General features: G+C 50.3%; 1 protein-coding gene across 2 annotated transcripts in view; it reads right to left on the bottom strand.

Moving 5' to 3' along the window:
• Window positions 1-841: 841 nt before the first annotated feature.
• LOC134341233 (ER membrane protein complex subunit 9-like) overlaps window positions 842-21,552 on the bottom strand; it is a 54,455-nt gene continuing 33,744 nt past the window's right edge. For both annotated transcript variants that reach the window (XM_063039080.1, XM_063039081.1), the window contains exons 4-6: window positions 13,973-14,042; window positions 6,039-6,133; window positions 842-1,155 (exon numbers count right to left, since the gene is read on the bottom strand). In XM_063039080.1, coding sequence (XP_062895150.1) covers window positions 975-1,155; window positions 6,039-6,133; window positions 13,973-14,042 — 346 coding nt within the window. In that variant the 3' untranslated portion in view covers window positions 842-974. The remainder of the gene's footprint in view (window positions 1,156-6,038; window positions 6,134-13,972; window positions 14,043-21,552) is intronic.

Raw genomic sequence — 21,552 nt, forward strand, 5'->3', positions numbered from 1 at the left:
GACATCCCACTGCACTGTCGCAGATCCCAGTGATACTGTGTATAGGGCATGTAGAGTGGGCGTGCAGGTACAGCAAGTGGTGAAAAAGGCGAATGGTATGCTGGCATTCATAGCAAGAGGATTCGAGTACAGGAGCAGGGAGGTACTACTGCAGTCGTACAAGCCCTTGGTGAGATAACACCTGGAGTATTGTGTGCAGTTTTGGTCCCCTAATCTGAGGAAAGACATTTTTGCCACAGAGGAAGTACAAAGAATGTTCACCAGATTGATTCCTGGGATGGCAGGACTTTCATATGATGAAAGACTGGATCAACTTGGCTTATACTTCCTGGAATTTAGAAGATTGAGGGGGGGATCTGATTGAAACGTATAAAATTCTAAAGGGATTGGACAGGCTAGATGCAGGAAAATTGTTCCCGATGTTGGGGAAGTCCAGAACGAGGGGTCACAATTTGAGGATAAAGGGGAAGCCTTTTAGGACCGAGATGAGGAAAAACTTCTTCACACAGAGAGTGGTGAATCTGTGGAATTCTCTGCCACAGGAAACAGTTGAGGCCAGTTCAGTGGCTATATTTAAGAGGGAGTTGGATATGGCCCTGTGGCTAAAGGGATCAGGGGGTATGGAGAGAAGGCAGGTACAGGGTTCTGAGTTGGATGATCAGCCATGATCGTACTGAGTGGCGGTGCACTCTTGAAGGGCCGAATGGCCTACTCCTGCACCTATTTTCTATGTTTCTAGGGCTGGTCTCCTGATCGGTTGGGAATCTGTGAGAGTAGACAAACACACACACAGATCGGTCGGGAATCTGTGACAGAGTACACACACACACACGGATCAAGGTTCTGAGTGATTTTGTTTATTCTTGGCTGTTACAGAGACCCCGTCTCTCACCTGCCCCCTCCCCCAGAATCTCTACCTCAGCAGGGGAGGGGCGAATGAGGGGCGCGGTTCCTGCCCAGCCCCCACCCGTAGGTCATACGGCGTGGTTGGAGGGAGCAGCCAGTGCCTCCACCTTGTCGTTGATGGGTGCGTTGGTCCAGTCCCGGCGGATATCATCCAGGTGGTCATCGAAGTCCACCAGCCCGCCATAGGCCCGGGCTGTCATCAGCTCTCTCAGCACCGAGCGCGTCACCACCCAGTCCTGCCACATCACCCTGTGGGGGCAAGAATCCCAATCAGTGGGGGCGTGGGGGCTTGAGGGGTAGGGAAGAAGAATAGAGGGCTGAAATGGCATGGGGAGGGGGGAAGGGGGAGAGGTTTTCTCTCTCACACAGACACTGGGTGTTTCCCACCACCCTGCTTTTCACACCACAAGCTTCCCCCGTTAACCTTTCAATCAATGGCTTCACTGATAATTTATCCCCGTTGCAACCCTGGCCTCGCTCTATCAGACATTCCCTATCAGACCATCTCTCCGTCACACCCCTCGACACCTATTTGGACCCCTGCCCCTGTCTGGAATGAAAACTATCATTCCCTATTGGACCATCTCTCTCTCTCTTTCACACCCCTCATCCCCCATTTGGATCTCAAGCCCCACCTGGAATGAATGAAGACTGAATGATTTTATGGGAAAATGCCCCACCAGTGTCGATATAAAGTGCGTGCCTATTCACTCAGGCCCCGTGATGAGCCCTTTGACACAGCCCAACTCACTGGGCCACAATCCTGCAGCCGCTCCTCGGGCCATTCATTGAATGATCAGACATTCCTTTTCTCCTCTCCATCCTCTTGCAACTTGAAACTAGCTCTTTCGGTTCTGATGAAGAGTCGCAGCCCGACAGAAGCTGAGTGAATCCCGCCATCGCTTGCTTGTCGGATTAGGCCAGGCTCAAGTTCAGTTCTACTCCAAGTTCGGAGGTGAGGTGAAGGTCATCAGCGTCATAATCATCTTGACGTGAGAGGCCCCTTGGGTAAGAGTGACCATAATATGGTGGAATTCTTCATTAACATGGAGAGTGACGTAGTTAATTCAGAAACAAAGGTTCTGAACTTAAAGAGGGGTAACTTTGAAGGTATGAGACATGAATTAGCTAAGATAGACTGGCAAATGACACTTCAAGGATTGACGGTGGATATGCAATGGCAGGCATTTAAAGGTTGCATGGATGAACTACAACAATTGTTCATCCCAGTTTGGCAAAAGAATAAATCAAGGAAGGTAGTGCACCCGTGGCTGACAAGAGAAATTAGGGATAGTATCAATTCCAAAGAAGTAGCATACAAATTAGCCAGAGAAAGTGGCTCACCTGAGGACTGGGAGAAATTCAGAGTTCAGCAGAGGAGGACAAAGGGCTTAATTAGGAAGGGGAAAAAAGATTATGAGAGAAAACTGGCAGAGAACATAAAAACGGACTGTAAAAGCTTTTATAGATATGTAAAAAGGAAAAGACTGATAAAGACAAATGTAGGTCCCCTGCAAACAGAAACAGGTGAATTGATTATGGGGAGCAAGGACATGGCAGACCAATTGAATAATTACTTTGGTTCTGTCTTCACTAAGGAGGACATAAATAATCTTCCAGAAATAGTAAGGGACAGAGGGTCCAGTGAGATGGAGGAACTGAGCGAAATACATGTTAGTAGGGAAGTGGTGTTAGGTAAATTGAAGGGATTGAAGGCAGATAAATCCCCAGGGCCAGATGGTCTGCATCCCAGAGTGCTTAAGGAAGTGGCCCAAGAAATAGTGGATGCATTAGTGATAATTTTTCAAAACTCGTTAGATTCTGGACTAGTTCCTGAGGATTGGAGGGTGGCTAATGTAACCCCACTTTTTAAAAAAGGAGGGAGAGAGAAACCGGGGAATTATAGGCCGGTTAGCCTAACGTCGGTGGTGGGGAAACTGCTGGAGTCAGTTATCAAGGATGTGATAACAGCACATTTGGAAAGCGGTGAAATGATCGGACAAAGTCAGCATGGATTTGTGAAAGGAAAATCATGTCTGACGAATCTCATAGAATTTTTTGAGGATGTAACTAGTAGAGTGGATAGGGGAGAACCAGTGGATGTGGTATATTTGGATTTTCAAAAGGCTTTTGACAAGGTCCCACACAGGAGATTAGTGTGCAAACTTAAAGCACATGGTATTGGGGGTAAGGTATTGGTGTGGGTGGAGAATTGGTTAGCAGACAGGAAGCAAAGAGTGGGAATAAACGGGACCTTTTCAGAATGGCAGGCGGTGACTAGTGGGGTACCGCAAGGCTCAGTGCTGGGACCCCAGTTGTTTACAATATATATTAATGACTTGGATGAGGGAATTAAATGCAGCATCTCCAAGTTTGCGGATGACACGAAGCTGGGTGGCAGTGTTAGCAGTGAGGAGGATGCTAAGAGGATGCAGGGTGACTTGGATAGGTTGGGTGAGTGGGCAAACTCATGGCAGATGCAATTTAATGTGGATAAATGTGAAGTTATCCACTTTGGTGGCAAAAATAGGAAAACAGATTATTATCTGAATGGTGGCCGATTAGGAAAAGGGGAGGTGCAACGAGACCTGGGTGTCATTATACACCAGTCATTGAAAGTGGGCATGCAGGTACAGCAGGCGGTGAAAAAGGCGAACGGTATGCTGGCATTTATAGCGAGAGGATTCGAGTACAGGAGCAGGGAGGTACTACTGCAGTTGTACAAGGCCTTGGTGAGACCACACCTGGAGTATTGTGTGCAGTTTTGGTCCCCTAATCTGAGGAAAGACATCCTTGCCATAGAGGGAGTACAAAGAAGGTTCACCAGATTGATTCCTGGGATGGCAGGTCTTTCATATGAAGAAAGACTGGATGAACTGGGCTTGTACTCGTTGGAATTTAGAAGATTGAGGGGGGATCTGATTGAAACGTATAAGATCCTAAAGGGATTGGACAGGCTAGATGCGGGAAGATTGTTCCCGATGTTGGGGAGGTCTAGAACGAGGGGTCACAGTTTGAGGATAGAGGGGAAGCCTTTTAGGACCGAGGTTAGGAAAAACTTCTTCACACAGAGAGTGGTGAATCTGTGGAATTCTCTGCCACAGCAAACTGTTGAGGCCAGTTCATTAGCTATGTTTAAAAGGAAGTTAGATATGGCCCTTGTGGCTACAGGGGTCACGGGGTATGGAGGGAAGGCTGGGTTCTGAGTTGGATGATCAGCCATGATCATAATAAATGGCGGTGCAGGCTCGAAGGGCCGAATGGCCTACTCCTGCACCTATTTTCTATGTTTCTATGTTTCTATGTCACTGGGTGCTGGGTGGTTGGGAGTGGACAGCTGCCCACTGGTCGGAGGTGAGGTTGAAGGTCAGACAATGCCCCACCTCTCAGGAGCAGAGCAGGATATCATTGTGAATCCTCCCCACCCACCCCACCAGCCCCTCCCGCCTGCAATTCAGTGGGAGGTAAATCCCTGTTGCCTGCCATTCCAATTCTCTGATCCACTCCCAGAGTGAACAAAGCACCTTCAACTTCCCAGTGGGAAATGGGAAAGCAGCACCTTACTCTCTGACTGGAGACTTTGTGACTCCCCACGCTCAACCTCTACTTCAACCAATCCTGATAATCAGCCTTTAGCTCTCACTAGCATTCCTTCCCTTTACAACCACTTTCGGGGTCTGGTTTTGCTGGGAGGGTCAGAGTTTATCACCCACCCTGCCTCTTCCTGAAACCTGGGAGTGGACTGGATCTGCCCTCAGGCAGGCAGTGGAACTTCTCAGCAGCTCCGGGAGCATCTGTCGGGAGGGAATCAAAGCGGGTCCCGGAGCACACCGCGTCCCGACGACCATGAAGAGTCGCGCAGTGGTGCAGCAGTTAGACCTGCCGCCTCCCAATTACCGGGGTCCCCGGTTCAATGCTGACCTCTGGCATGGCCCGGCTTGAGAATCGGCTCACTATGTGAGCACACGATGGTTCCCAGTTGGGTGGGGTGATCCCTTGGAGGGGAACCTGCAGGTGACAGTGCTCCCCCCACACCTGTCACAGGTACGGGGCGGCGTTTTACAGGGAGCAGTCTGCTGGTGCAGGGTCTCAATCTTCTTCTGCTGACGGATTTGACACATCTCCCTCCCTCACACGATGGACGAGCCTCCCCCATCCTTCCCCTGCAGTCACCACCTTTCCCTTACATCACCCAGGCCCCCCCAGTCCCCACCTTGTGGTTGGCTGGCGCTCCCTCTAATTCCCCCCACCACCCCTCCCCTCTCACGGGTGAAAAATCTAACGTTCCGAGGGGAAGGAAGGTCATCAGCTTCCCCGCTCCTGCTCTTTGCCTTGTGCGTGACTTGTTCTCCCCACGTTGCCAGCAGCTGATAAACCCAGCAGCCCATGTATCTCTGGGATGTGGGAGGGGACCAGAGCCCCTGGGGTGGGGGTGAGGGGAGCCCACACAGACACACAGAAGGCCCCCTGCCCCTTCCTTCTCTCAGTGACCCGTGACCCAGTCCATCTCCAAACGGCGCTCCCGGGTACCGAGGAGAATGCCGTCCACTCCTTCCCATCCGGGATGTCGGATCCGTTTCCTCTTTCCAGCCTTCCCCAGTTTTTATCTCGGACCTGTGGCATCCGCTGTTTGGCCTTCTGCTTTCCTGACCCTTGCTCAGAGTTTGTTGGGGCGAGGAAGGATGAGCATGTGCCCATCCGAAAGCTCGGTGGGGGGGGGGGTGGTGTAGCAGGATAATATATTAACACTCCTCGTGTGGGTTGGTGGGTTTATCAGCCTGTGGGAATGGCTCCCCCACCCTCTCTGAGTGTGTGGGTGAGAGGGAGAGACTGGGGTTTGTGGAAACGTGGGAAGGACAATACACACAGAAGGGAAAGTCCTGGAATGGGGAAGCTGACCACCTTTATTTCCCCTGGAACGTGAGGAACGTTAGGAATGAAGAGTGTGAGGGGAACGCCCGCCACAAGGAGAGAGGTCAGGAGGACTGGGACGATACAAGTGGGAGGTGGCGCCTGCAGGGAGAGGCTCGTCCGTCACCATGGATACACAGATGGAGGGGGATGTACCCTCGGGGCATTAGCTCCCCATTCCTATCCCACTACTACTGCCAGCAAGGTCAGAGGCCACTCACAAGTTCTTGTCTTTGGGCGTCCACTTGTTGTCCTGGCGCTCATACACGACAACGGCTGGCCCACTGTACTCGCCCGACAGCTTAGTGTTGTCCAGCTGGAAGGGAAGCGAGGATATTTGGTGTATTAGCGACCGTTCCTAGGGACGAACGTCTCCCAGCACCCTGCCCTATTCCAACCACGTAGACAGCAGGGCCCAGAAAGCTCAGACACCCCTACTTCCTCAGGAAGCTGCAGAAATTTGGTGACTCCCACCAACTTTTTATTGATGCCCCTAAGGCGTACCGTGCCACTGTAGGGCGGCACTGTCGTGTAGCATTTGGCACCAGTTCAATTCCCGCAGCCACCTGGAAGGAGTTCATACTGTGACTGTGTGGGTTTCCTCCGGGTGCTCCGGTTTCCTCCCACAGTCCAGTGGTGTAAAGATCAGTATGGATCGGTGAGTTGTGGGCATGCAACGTTGGTGCCCAGCGTGTGGCAACACTTGCAGGCTGCCCCCAGCACACGTGGGCCATTGTGTGAGTGGCCAGTGCTGGAGCGGGCCAGTGTGTGAGTGGCCAGTGCTGGAGGGGCAAGTTTATTTCTTCCTCTATTTTTCACTCCTCATCGGCTAAGGCAGAATTAGTTCAGTAACAATGGCTCCAGGAACCGTGTTTTGTTCGGTATGGGGGATGTGGGAATTCTGGGAGACCTCCAGCCTCCCGGATAACCACATCTGCACCAGCTGCACCGAGGTCCATCTCCTCAGAGAACGTGTTAAGGAACCGGAGCCGCAGCTCGGTGACCTTTCACTCGTATGGGAGAATGAGAAAGTGATAGATAGGAGTTACAGGGAGTAGTCACCCCTAGATGGCAGGAAGCAGGTAACTGGGCGACTGTTAAGAGAAAGGGAATGGGCAGTCAATGTAGAGTATTCCTGTGGCCATTTCCCTCAATAATAGGTAGAGCACTTTGGACACAGTTGACGGGGAGGAACTACCACCAGGAGATAGCCGCAGCGACCAGGTCTCTGGCAGAGTTTGGTGCTGTGGCTCAGAAAGGAAGAGAGGTGAGGAGGACTGCAGTAACGACAGGAGATTTCATAGTCGGAGAAATAGAGAATAGAGATTCTGTGAACGTGATAGAGACATCCGGATGGTATATTGCCTCCTAGATGCTAAGGTCAGGGATGTCCACGGCATCCTAAAGGGCAAAGGTGAGCAGCCAGAAGTTTTGCTACATATTGGCACCAATGACATAGGTAGGAAAGGTGAGGAGGTCCTGAAGGGAGATTTTAGGAAGCTATGAAAAGTGGAAAGCAAGACCCCCAGGGCAGTAATCTCCAGGTTGCTATCTGGGCCGCGCTCTAGTGACCAACACCCTTGCGGGCAGGTTTGCTAGAGCAGTTCAGGAGGGTTTAAACTAATTTGGCAGGGGGTTGGGAACTGGAGTGATGGTGCTGAGGATGAGACAGTTGGTTTACAAACAAAGGCCGTGTGTACTGAGACTGCTAGCAAAGAGAGGCCGATGATAAGGCAAAATTGCAATGAACAGGATTCATTACACTATTAAAAAGGGGGGACAAAACTGAAAAGGGTGATGAATACAGGACTGAAGGTTTTATATTTGAAAGCACGCAGTATACAGAATAAAGTAGGTGATCTTGTAGCACAGTTATACAGTGGCATGTATGACATTGTGGACATCACTGAGTCCTGGCTGAAAGACCATAGCTGGGAGATTAACGTCCAAGGATACACACTGGATCAAAAGGACAGGCAGGGAGGCAGAGGAGGTGGGGTGGCTTTGTTGGAAAAAAAGTGAAATCAAATCATCCAAATAAAAATAAAATTTAAAAAAAAAAGAAATAGGATTGGAAGGTGTAGAATCATGGTGGCCAGAGCCAAGAAACTGCAAGGGTAAAATGACCCTGATGGGAGTTCTATATAAACCCCTTAACAGTAGCAAAGATGTGGGCTACAAATTACACAAGAGAAAATACATGTGAAAGGGCAATGTTACTATAGTCAGGGGGAATGTCAATATGCAGGTAGATTGGGGGAACCAGGTTGGTGCTGGATCCCAATGCAGGGAATTTGTAGAATATCAGATGGCTTTTTAGAACAGCTCATGGTTGAGCCCACCAGGGGATCAGCTATCCTGCATTGGGTGTTATACAGGGAACAAGAATTGATTAGAGAGCTTAAGGTAAAGGAAGACCTAGGGGCCAGTGATCATAATATGATAGAATTCACCTTACAACTTGAGGAGAAGTTAAAGTCAGATGTATCAGTATTTCAGTGGGGTAAAGGGAATTACAGAGACACAAGAGAGGAGCTGGTCAAAATTAATTGTAAGGGAACACTAGCAGGGATGATGGCAAAGCAGCAATGCCTGAAATTTCTGGGAGCAATTCAGAAATAGCAGGATAGATACATCCCAAAAAAGTATTCTAAAGGCAGGATGATTCCACTGTGACTGACAAGAGAAATCAAAGGCAACATAAAAGCCAAAGAGAGGGTGTATAATAGAGCAAAAATCAGTGGGAAGTTAAAGGATTAACAAGCCTTTAAACACCAATTGAAGGCAATTTAAAAAGTCATAAAGAAGGAAAATACGGAATACTAGGCAAGTTAACTAATAATATTAGAGGATACCAAGAGTTTCTTCAGATATATAAAGTGTAATAAAGAGGTGAGAGTGGACATCGGACCACTGGAAAATGATGCTGGAGGGGTAGTGATGAGGGCAAGGAAATGGTGGATGAACTGAATAGGTATTTTGCTTCAGTCTTCATTGTAGAAGACACTCGCAGTATGTTGGAAGTTTAAGAGTGTTGGAGGCAGAAGTGAGCGTAGTTGCTATTACTAGGGTGAAGGTATTTGGGAAACTGAAAGGTCTGAAGGACAAGAAGTCACCTGGACCAGATAGTCCACACCCCAGGGTTCAGAAAGAGGTGGCTGAAGAGATTGTGGAGGCATTGGTAATGATCTTTTGAGAATCAATGATTCTGGCATGGTTCCGGAGGGCTGCAAAATTGCAAATATCACTCTACTCTTCAAGAAGGGAGAGAGGCAGAAGAAAGGAAGTTAATCTAAGCTTAGTGGTTGGGAGGATGTTGAAGTCAATTGTTGAGGATGTGGTTTTGGAGTACTTGGAGGCACATGATAAAATAGGCCAAAATCAGCATGGTTTCCTAAAGGAAAATCTTGCCTGACAAATCTGTTGGAATTCTTTGAAGAAATAACAAGCAGGATAGAGAAAGGAGAATCGGTTGATGTTGTATACTTGGATTTTCAGAAGGCCTTTGACAAGGTGACACACGAGGCTGCTTAACAAGATAAGAGCCCATGGTACTACAGGAAAGATACGAGCACGGAGGAGGCAAAGAGTGGGAATAAAGGGGGCCCTTTCTGGCTGCTGGTGACTAGTGGTATTCCACAGCGGCCTGTGTTGGGACTGATCCTTTTCACGTTAGGTCAATGATTTGGATGAGGAATGAATGGCTTTTCAACATGTTTCCAGACAATACATGGATAGGTGGAGGGGAAGGTGGTGTTGAAGAAGCAGAGGGTCTTTAGAAGGATTTAGACAGATTGGGACAATGGGCAAAGAAGTGGCAGATGGAATACAGTGCCAGGAAGTGTAAGGTCATGCGCTTTGGTAGGAGGAATAAAGGCAGAGACAATTTTCTAAATGGAGAGTAAATCCTTCTACATCCGAATGCGACGGTATTCCTGACATACTATGATCACTGCCTCCTAAGGGTTCCTTTACCCGAAGCTCCCTAATCAAATCTGGTTCATTTAACAACACACAATCCAGAATTGCCTTTCCCCTTGTGGGCTTAACCACAAGCTGCTCTAAAAACCTGTCTTGTAGGCATTCCATAAATCCTGTCTCTTGGGATCCAGCATCAACCTGATTTTTCCAATTTACCTGCATATTAAAATCCACCATGACGATCGCAACATTGCCCTTTTGATATGCTGTTTCTATTTCCCATTGCAATTTGTATCTCATATCTGGCTTGTATACAACTCCCAGCAAGTTCTTATTGATTTTGCAGTTTCTTAACTCTACCCACAAGAGTTCTACATCTTCTGATCCTATGTCACCTCTTTCTGGGATTTGATTTAATCTTTTACCAACAGAGCCACCCCAGCACCTTTCCCTTAACTGTCTGACCTTTCAATACAATGAGTATCCTTGGACATTCAGCTCCCAACTATGATCTTCTTTCAGCTACGACTTATTTCTGCCTACATCATACCTGTCAATCTTTAACTGCACTACAAGATCATTTACCTTTCTCCATATACTGCATGCATTCAAATATAACAGCTTCGGTCCTGTATTCCTCACCCTTTTCGATTTTGTCCCCATGTTACACTTCACCTCATCCCACTGACCACAATTTTGTCCTATTATCTGCTTGCCTTTCCTCACAATCTCGCTACACAGTGCATCTTTTTTCCCCCAAAAATATGCTTTATTCAGAAATATTCCAAAATAAACTTATTTACAAAAAAAACATTCGTTGACTCTCAGTCCTTATTCGATAAATAAAGTTATTTACAATAAGTCATGCGTTGACTCTAAGTCCTTATTCAAAATAAGGATGTTTACAATAAATCATTTGTTGACACCTGCAAACCTTAGTCAAGAATAAAAACTTACTTAGAATTAAAAAAATTTACAATAAAAACCAGGCGTTGACTCTCATTTCTTTACCGAAGTTCCTTTACTGTCTATACCTTTCCACAATTCCAGCCACTCCTGGGGCACCATGTTGATTCAACTGTCCACACCGCTGATGAGGGGTATACTCCCCCCCCCACCCGACCCCTCCCATTCCTGCGGGTGACGAACCTTAAACTGTGCTCCTTCCCCACCGGGCCTTCGCGGTGGCCGCACCAAGCTTGAGTGCATCCCTCAGCACGTACTCCTGCAGGCGAGAGTGAGCCAGTCGGCAGCGGTCAGTCACCGACATCTCCATGTGCTGGCAGACCACCAAGTTTCCGGCAGACCAAAGCGCGTCTTTCACCGAACTGATGATCTGCCAGCAGCACCGGATGTGTCCCCGGGAACAGCCCGTAGATCAGGGAGTCCTCGGTAACGCAGCTGCTGGGGATGAAACGTGACACTAGCCCGTCCCTACCATTCTCCTCCACACCTTCGTGAACCCACAGTGTGCAAAGAGGTGGGTCATCCACTCCACCTCATTACATTCCTCCCGTGGGCAGCAGGGTGTGGAGACAACGTTCCAGGCGTACAGGAGGGATCTGACTGGGAGGGCCCCTCTCACCGGCAGCCAGGCGAGGTCTTTGTGCCTGTTGGTGAGGTGTGGTGATGAGGCAATTTGCCAGATGAACTGGACGGTCTGCTCAGGGAACCACCCCACTGTGTCCATCACATCCTTCTCCTGCAGTGCCTACAGGACAGTACGTGCAGACCACTGTCTAATTGCCTTGTGGTCAAATGCGTCGGCCTTGAAGAACTTTTCTACGAAGGACAGGTATGGAGGTAACGAGCAGCTGACTGGGGCGTTGCGCGGGAGTGGGGCCAGACCCATCCTTCGTAGCTAGGGCGACAGGTTAGTGTAACTTAGTGCCCACGTATCTGGGATCCACGGACAGCCTGATGCAGTCACTCACGAAGCTGGCCATCAGGGTGAGGGCGACGTTGGGGACGTTCTTGCCCCCATTGTCCAGGGACTTGTGCATGACGGTCCGTCTCACCCGCTCCATCTTGGATCCCCAGACGAATCTGAAGACAGCTCGGGTAATTTCCGAGCAGCAGGAGCGGGGGACGGGCCACACCTGCGCCAAGTACAGCAGCCCTGAGAGCACCTCACACCTGATGACCAGGTTCTTGCCCGTTATCGACAGGGAGCGCCCTCCCCACAGTCCCAGTTTCCATATCACCTTGGCAGTCCGCTCCTGCCAGTTCTTGTTGCACGCCTCGGCCCCTCCGAGCCAGATCCCCAACACCTTCACGTGGTCAGACCCGATGGTGAAGGGGACGCTGGATCGGTCGGGCCAGTTGCCGAAGAGCATGGCTTCGCTCTTCGTGCGGTTGACCCTGGCCCCCGACGCTAGCTCGAACTGTTCGCAGATGCCAATCAACCTGCAAACTGACCTCGGATCAGAGCAGAAGACGGTGACGTCGTCCATGTACAGGGAGACAGTGCATCAACTGTACAGCAACTGCTTCATCCTGAGTCCCATCAATCTGGCTCCCATCACCACCCCCTGGTGTTATAAGACTATTGAATCATTCCCTAATATGATAAAATGGATTCTTGATGTCACAGTCCTCCAAGGGGACCACAACCTCGTTGTAGGGTTTGGAGGCTTGTGTGCCTCAGTGACTCAGAGAGCCACGTTGGCTGGAGTCAGGGCTTTCTGTTTTGGCTCTTGGTAGGGTCACCCATGCCAAACAGGTCAAAGGGCAGAGGCCAGACTAACAGCGGTCCACCGGTCCTCCAGGTTCGGGGGTTCAGCTCAGAGCTAGCAACCCTGACTGGTCAAACAAAACTGTTACAGAAACATCAATGAAGAACCCTCCCACATCTGAGCGTGACGATATTCCTGAGTCTCCACCCGGGACTTGCGTGACGGACAGGAGTGAAAACCCAGAGGAAGCTATCGACACGATGAAAAGGGAACCTTGACACCACCAGAGATGGCGGACCTCCATTGCTGCCGAAACACCAGAGTCATAATGGGCAGTGTCTACTTACTGCCCATTGTGTCTACGCAATCTATCTCATTGTGACCCTGCACCTTCCTGTCTGCCTGCACTGCACTTTCTCTGTAGCCGTTACTATTTATTTTGCATTATATATGTTTCCCATGTTTTTTTTACCCTTGCAGTTTCTTAACTTCACCTACAAAGATTCAACATTCTCTGACCCTATGTCACCTCTTTCTAAAGATGTAATTCCATCTCTTACCAATAGAGCCACACCACCGCCTATGCCTTCCTGCCTGTCCTTTCAGTACAAAGTATATCCTTTGATGTTCAACTCCTCACTGTGACCTTCTTTCAGCCACGATTCAGTGATGCCCACAACGTCATACTGACCAATCGCTAATTGCACCTCGAGTTTGTCCGCCTTATTCCAAATACTACGTGCACCTTCAGTCCTGAATCCTTCGCCCTTTTGAATTTTGCTTCTATGGTACAATTTAACTCCATCTTGCCTGCATTTGTACCCGATCATTGGCTTGTCCTTCCTTACATTCATATTACACCCATCATCTACCTGTAAACCTGCTGGCTCATCCTCAGCTCTATCATACTGGTTCCCATTCCCCTGCCATAACAGCTTAAACCACTCCCAACAGCTCTAGCAAACCTGCCTGCGAGAACATAGGTCCTCCCTGGATTCAAGTGCAACCCGTCCCTTTTGTACAGATCCCACCTGCCCCAGAAGAGGTCACAATGATCCAGAAATCTGTATCCCTGCCCTCGCTTCAATTCTTCAGCCACGCATTTATCTGCCTCCTCATTCCATTCCTATCCTCACTGTCACATGGCACAGGCAGCAATCCTGAGATCACTACCCTTGAGGTCCCACTTCATGATCTCCTCCTCTTTTCAACCTTTGTCATTGGTACCAATTACGTACCACGACTTCTGGCTGTTCACCCACCCTTCTCAGGATATTGTGGACTCATTCAGAAACATCGTGGAGCCCGGCACCTGGGAGGCAAGCTACCATCCGAGCTTCCTTTTCGCGTCCACAGAATCACCTGTCCCCTGTGGGGGGACTGTGGTCTCACTGAATGATGGAAGGGTCAGGAACGATGGGCCGAGTGGCCACACTCGTTTCTCACCTTGTGAAAGGAGGAGGGGGTGAGAGTGGAGGAGGCAAAGGTTGCAAAGACAGGCAGTGCCACTGGAGGGGCTTACAGCACAACTGCCCCCTTTCTGTGCAGAGAAGACTCACCGTGATCAGCACGGCTCCTCCCAGGTGTTCAGCTATACGGTCCCCAATCTTCATTGCGACCAGGTTGGGACTGTTGCCGGGAAATGATGCAGCATGGTCGGAGAGAGGTGGAGTGGGGGGAGTGAGAGAAGAAACAAGAGTTAGTAGCGGAGTGCCAGCTTTGATCAGACTTACCACGGGCGAGGGGGAAACAAGAAAGGCAGAAATATCCAGCAGGTCAGGCAGCATCTGCGGAGAGAGAAGCAGAATTCACTTTTCAGGTCAATGACCTGTCATCAGAGAAGTTGGAGTCCAGGTTAACACTTTCTGTGCCAGTGCTGAGGGCATCCTGGCCCCACCCACCTTCAGGCAAAACGTTACAAATGCTACGTTTTGTAGGGGAACTTTCCCTGGGTCTGGACAGCAACAACACTCGCCCATTCAGCAGGAGCCAAAACGCCGCAAGTCCGACATTAAAAGGCAGCAAGTGTTGGGAACACCCAGCAAACTGGGCGGCGACTGTGGAGGGAGAGGAAAAAAGGTGTTGCTTCAGGGCAATGCTTCTTCTCATCAGAACTAGGAGCAGTCGGAAAATGCTGGAGGGATTTGGTGTCTCAGGCAGCATCCATGGAGGGAATAAAGAGTTCCAGAATCTGCAGAATCTCTCTGGTTTCCTGTTGGAAACCAAGCCCGCTTTATGGTTTGAGAAGGGGGAGCAGTTGGCGAGCATGGACGATTAAGATTTAGCTTTATCTGACACATGTACAGTCCATCGAAACAGGCAGTGAAATGCGTTGAAAGGCAGTGAAAAATCAAATCGGGAGCGCCGGTGACCGTGGGGGTGACTCGGAGAGATGAAAGGGCACGTGGCAGGTGGTACCCGTCAGGAGAGGGTGGGGAAGGTTTGTTCATTAAACCTGATCTGTCTGAGACAGGAATACGCTGCAAAATCCAGTGCAGGGTCGTCTAGCATAGAAACATGCCCTTCAGCCCGTCATTTCCATCCTGACCTTATTGCCCACATTCACTGATCCCATCTGCCTGCATTAGAATTGGTTTATTATCGTCCCCTGTGGAGGGACTGTGTATCTCACTGAACGAGGGGAAGGGTCAGGATCAAAGGGCCAAGTGGCCAATTCCCACTCTCGTTTCTGGCCTTGTGAAAGAGGGAGGAGGGGAGAGTGGGGGTGGCAAAGGTTGCAAAGACAGGCAGTGCCACTGGAGAGGGCACGAACCGGGATACAGTGAAATGTTTGTCTGTACATACAGATCAGATGCATTGAGGTGGAACAATCACAAGATGCAGAATAGAGTGCAACAATTACAGAGAGAGTTCAGTGCAGGGAAATAATAAGGTGCAAGGTCATAATGAGGTAGTGAGATCAGGAGTTCATCTTATTATACTAGGGAAACATTCAATAGTCTTACGACGCTGTGGCAGAAGTGGTCCTCGAGCCTGGTGGTGTGTGCTTTCAGGCTTTTGCATGTTCTACCTGATGGGAGGGGAGAGGAGAGATCGTTCAGGCTGATTTCCCAAGACAGTGCGATGTTCGACAGAGACCATGAAGCAGCAGACGCTGGTTTCTGTGACGTGCTCAATTGTGTCCACAACTCTCTGCAATCTCTATTTAAAACACAGAAACAGGCCCTTCGGCCCAATTCAAAGTGTCTATCCAAGCTGGTCCCACTTCCCTCTTACACAAATTGCTGTCCAATTAACTGTCCAACAAGCCTTCCATCATAGCCATTCCCACCGCACAGCCTTCTCTCTACACTGACACAAGCAATGAAATGCATTGTTCCCTTTCATTGCCAACGCACCCGAGGCTGTGCTGGGGGCCACACAGCACGTCCACAATGTTGAACACAACACCCAACACAGAGCAACGCGCCCCCAGCACAACACATTTGTTTTGATGTCCATATGACAAATAAAGCTAATCTTCCTTCCTTCAACTGCAGTTCACCTCTCTCCTAATCCCAATTTCCTTACTTATCGAATCCAACTCCGTATCTTCCTCCAGCAGCTGCCCTCCCACCACAACTTCCACCTGTTTTTTTCCTCTTTCCTTTCTCTCTCCCACTCCCTACTCCCCACTATCAATCATCCACCCAACCCTCTCCTCTCCCCTTGCAGGCACAACCTGTCTGTCAATGTACACCCCTCCTCAGTCCACCCATCACCTTACACACCTGTGGCATCACTCAAAAAGCTCAAAGTAAATTTTATTATCAAAGTGCATATATGTCACTATATACAACCCTGAGATGCATTTTCTTGCGGGTATTCTCAGCAAGTCTATAGAATAGCAACTCTGACAGGATGACTGAAAGATTAACTAGAGTACAGAAGACAACAAACTGTGCAAATGCAAATATAAATAAATAGCAATAAATAATGAGGGCATAAGATAATGAAATAAAGAGTCCTTTAAAGTGAAATAATTGGTTGTGGGACGTTTCAGTGATGAGGCAAGTGAAGTTGAGTGAAGTTATCCCTTTTTGTTTAAGCCTGAAGATTGAGGGGTAGTAACTGTTTTTGAAGCTGGTGGTGCGAGTTCTGAGGCTCCTGTACCTCGTACCCTGATAGCAGTGAGAAAAGAGCACGGCCTGGGTGGTGGGGATCTCCGATGATGGATGCTGTTTTCCTATTTCAGTGCTTCAAGTCGATGTGTTCAGTGGTTGGGAGGGCTTTACCCGTGATGCTCTGGGCCAAACCCACTACCTTTTGTAGATTTTCCATTCATACGCTTCCCTCTTTATACTGGCCGTGTCTGCTCTCCATTTTCAGTCCTGATGTGGGGCTTTGACCTAGATCCTGTATGATCTTGTTGAGATCCTCCATTAGATAGTGGGCTGTCCAGATTCCAGCATCTGTGGGGTCAAATCTCCAATTCCACCCCCCACCCCACTGATCCCACTAAATCCTGATGAAAGGTCTCAGCCCGACAAGTCAACTGTTAATTCCTTTCTATAGTTGCTGCCTGACTTGCTGAGCCACCCCAGCATTTAGTGTGTGTTCCTCTGGACTTCCAGCATCTGTATAATCTCTTATGTTTATAATCTCACCTACAAAATGGTTAGCATGTTCTCCCAGCATTCCCAAGATTCTGCCCCACACTCAAACATTGGGGGGCAATTTACAGGTGCCCCACATGTTTGGGACGCGAGAGGAATCCCATGTAGTCATAGGGAGAATGTTATTGATGGTATGCCACAGCAGATGATGTGGACGATCATGGTCTTGACCATCATTGTTCCTGGCTAATTCTTCTACAGAAGTGCTTTGCGTTGCCTTCTTCTGGGCAGTGTCTTTACAAGATGGGTGATCCCAGCTTAGCCATTATCAATATCCTTCAGAGACTGTCTGCCTGGTGTCAGTGGTCGGATAACCAGGACCTGTGATCTGCACCGGCTGCCCGTACGACCATTAACCAGCTGCTCCCGTGGCTTCATGAGACCGTGATCAGAGGGTGGGGGGCTACCAGGTCCTGCCCCTTGCCCAAGGGTGACCTGCAGGCTAACGGAGGGAAGGAACACCCAACTCCTCCACTGGTAGAGACGCACCTCCACCCCCTCCCACCTCAGGGGGCTGGTGAAACTTGGTGTCTGAGGGAGATGGAGGAGGAGAGGATCTGAATGACGAATAAAATTATTAGAAGAATCAAGAGATAAATCAGATGGGAACAATAAATAGTTACAGCAAAGAATGAATTCATCAGTCCTGTGACGGACATAGAGTGTGCCTTTAGGAGGGGGAGAGGGGGAGAGGGGGAGGAGGGAAGGGGGGAAGGGGGGAAGGGGGGAAGGGGGGAAGGGGGGAAGGGGGGAAGGGGGGAAGGGGGGAAGGGGGGAAGGGGGGAAGGGGGGAAGGGGGGAAGGGGGGAAGGGGGGAAGGGGGGAAGGGGGGAAGGGGGGAAGGGGGGAAGGGGGGAAGGGGGGAAGGGGGGAAGGGGGGAAGGGGGGAAGGGGGGAGGACAGTAGTGCTGCCTGCTTCTGGGTTGCCATGGTGAGAGTTATGTGATGGACAGTTCGATGCTTACAGATGCTTCGCAGCGTGTTTATTTAAGCAAGGTCAGATGACTCTCACGGACACACAGAGTGGAACACGGTTAAGGCGACCGGTCAGTGAAAGGAAGCCAGTGGCAGCTAAGTCACTGGGTGGATCTTTCGAGTGCCCACAAGGGTGGGTTGAAGATCGATCAGTGGCTGTCACGGTGTGTGGAAGGGCTGACCCCGTGGAGGCTACCGGTGTGTCTACCCTTGCCTGGGTGGTAGCTCACCCTCGAAGATGGTCCCATTTGTGATAAGCTACGTCTGGCTGACTCGAGAGTGGATTTGGAGTCCGACGACGGAAGACAAATGGCACCCGCTTATTCGTTCCTCTCCTACTGTGGATTTCACCTCGGCTTACAAACACCCCTCTCTCCCCACCACCGACTCCGTGCATTGAACTGAACTTCCTTACATTACCATCGTAAGCCTTTAATCTTCCCATCCGAGTCTGAACGGGTTTGGGCATTATATTTACACACATATACACACTGCATAACACTGCTAACTTTGGATTTACCTGGTTTAAATTACTATATTAAGTAGTTACTAATAAATGGTGGCTTTCTCATCAAAACCAGACTCCAGGTGTGTTCTATTGCTGCTGGTTCATTTAAACCATTGCGTGTACATTACAGTCCAAAATGTGCCAACCTTTTATCTTACTCCACGATCAATCTACCGTTTCCCTACCGCACTGCCCATGGCCCTCTACCGCACTGCCCATGGCCCTCTACCGCACTGCCCATGGCCCTCTACCGATGTTAGCGTCTCTGAATTGTCCCTAACGGATCTACTTCCACCGGCACTGCCAACAATGCATTCTACGCACATGATACAATAAATTGGGGCCTTGTCGGTGCCCATGTGTTGGACGAGGATCCAGATTGCAGTTTGCTTGTAGTTTTAGCTTTCTTTACCCTTGCTTATACGCTTATTTGATCACCTCTTTGTGGACTTTCCCTGGTGTATTTGGTCCCACATTTTGGTGGTGTCTTCACAGCAAAGTTGAAGTGCGACTCAGTCAGTAGCTGGTTCAGACTGGGTTGCAACACAAATGGAGAACATGTGCTCAGGCCCCTTTGCCTTGCTTGCCAGTACAGGCTGCTCCTGTCTGATCTGAACCATGACGAACATCTAATCTAACAACTGTAACCACAAAATTTGCACCTCCTTCATGACTTCCGAAGAACCTTCCGGACAACATCACCTCCAGATCAGCAGATCTTCCGGCCTATTTGATGTGATTCCGTGTTAGCACAGCTCACGTGCGGGTGACGTTCCACAGTGCTGGAAGACTATTTCCCGTGAACGGATCAGGAGGCACGCCATGCCGATACCAGGAGCACGGTGACAACTGTGTTCTGCCCCCAGCACATCCTCAATGTGTGGTGTCTCAATGTTCAGGTGACCAAAAAAAACTCATCTTGATGGTTTCAAGGGGAATGTGGGAACTGGGCTTCTTTTGAAATTGAAGGCAGCGCAGTAACAGCACCCTGAGGTGAGCTTAAAGGGTGTGTGGGGTACAGGGACCCTGGACCCCAGTGGGATTTAAGGGAGTATGGGAATGGGGACTCCTGGTGGGGGGGGATCAGTGTGGGGTAACAGGCTCACTGGGGGGGGTCAGTGCGAGGGAATGGGCTCCTGGGGGGGGGTCAGTGTGGGGGGGGAATCAGGCTCCCAGGGAGGGGGGGGGAGGTCAGTAGGGGGGGGAATGGGCTCTCTGGGGGGGGTCAGTACGAGGGAACGGGCTCCTGGGGGGGGGTCAGTGGGGGGGAGAATAGGCTCCCAGGGGGGTTAGTGTGGGGGGGAAAAACAGGCTCCTGGGGGTGGGTCAGTGTGGGGGGGCAGCAGACTCCCAGCAGGGGGGGGTCAGTGTGCGGGGGAACGGGCTCCCAGGGGTGGGTCAGTGTGGACGGAATGGGCTCCCGGCGGTGGGAGGGTCAGTGTGCGGGGGAAACGGGCTCCCAGAGGGGTCAGTGTGGGGAATGGGGATGGCAGTGGAAGAGGGATGAGAGTCCACCCTAGCCCCAGTCAGTGTTTAATCCCCTACATCAGGGTGACACGATGGAGGTACATCCCACTGAAAGTTTCTCTAATCACTTCATCCCACATTCTCATCTGTCCCCTGTTCCCTCCAACCCCCCAGCAGATTCTGTCCCTCATCGACACACCAGGGGAGGAACACAGCCTCCGACTGACCCACCGACTCATGTCTTTCGGATGTGGGAGGAAATGGGAGTCCACTGGGGTGAACCCATGGTTGAAGGTGCAAACTCCACAACACAGGCAGAGGCAGAGAATGGGATCGAACCTGGAACTCTGGAGCCGAGAGGCACAGCTCTAACCGCTGGGCCACTGTGCTATATCCAGAAGTCTTTTCCTTCTCCCAAGTCAGCAGTCCCAGCCTCTCTATCCTCTCCCTGCCACTCACTCCAGAAACCCAAGTTTTAAATCATGTCTGGACCCTCTCTCACACTCGCCTATCGTCAGCTGATCCTAGCAGGAACACCACACTCCAGATGAGGACTCTTTGGTCTGTTCCCCTTCCCACAGACACAGGCAGACATGCAGAATATCCGGATCGGATGGACAGGATCATTATGGTGCTATATGCTGGGGCACAGCTTCTCCTTCTGACTGCTTACTGAACAAGATCAAACCATTACGCGGGGCATTGAGGTAGAAACTTGCTAAAACAGCAGCAGAATAAAGCGTAACAGTTACAGAGGAAGTGCAGTGCAGGGAAATGATAAGGTGCAAGACCCTAATGAGGTCAAGAGCAATCTTATCACATTAGGGATCGCTCACTGTTTTATAACAGCGGGACAGAAGCTGTTTGAGCCTGGTGGCAAAGGCTTTCAGGCTTTTGTATCTTCCACCCAATGGAAAATGGGAGAAGAGGCAGCATCGGAGGCGGTTGGGTTATTGATTACACTGGCTGCTTTATCAGGCCGCCAGAGCTCCTGGAGGGGCGAGGCCAATTTGCGTGATGTGCTGAGCTGCATCCACAGCTCCGAGCCGTTGCCTGTGGCTGTAGGCAGGGCCATCGCGAGACCCAGCGAAGACACAGCCAGAGAGGCTGATCACAGCTTGGTCACCAGTAAATACCAGAGTGGGTCAACAGCGGCGTACCAGGTGTCTTCAGCGCCCCGAGGAAGTGGAGGTACTGGTGAGGTTTCTTCAGCGCCCCGAGGAAGTGGAGGTACTGGTGAGGTTTCTTCAGCGCCCCGAGGAAGTGGAGGTACTGGTGAGGAGTCTTTAGCGCCCCGAGGAAGTGGAGGTACTGGTGAGGAGTCTTTAGCGCCCCGAGGAAGTGGAGGTACTGGTGAGGTTTCTTTAGCACCCCGAGGAAGTGGAGGTACTGGTGAGGTTTCTTCAGCGCCCCGAGGAAGTGGAGGTACTGGTGAGGTTTCTTTAGCGCCCTGAGGAAGTGGAGGTACTGGTGAGGTTGCTTTAGCGCCCCGAGGAGGTGGAGGTACTGGTGAGGTTTCTTTAGCGCCCCGAGGAAGTGGAGGTACTGGTGAGGTGTCTTTAGCGCCCTGAGG

The sequence above is a fragment of the Mobula hypostoma genome (genome assembly GCF_963921235.1).
Source record: "Mobula hypostoma chromosome 10 unlocalized genomic scaffold, sMobHyp1.1 SUPER_10_unloc_1, whole genome shotgun sequence".
Lineage (NCBI taxonomy): Eukaryota > Metazoa > Chordata > Chondrichthyes > Myliobatiformes > Myliobatidae > Mobula > Mobula hypostoma.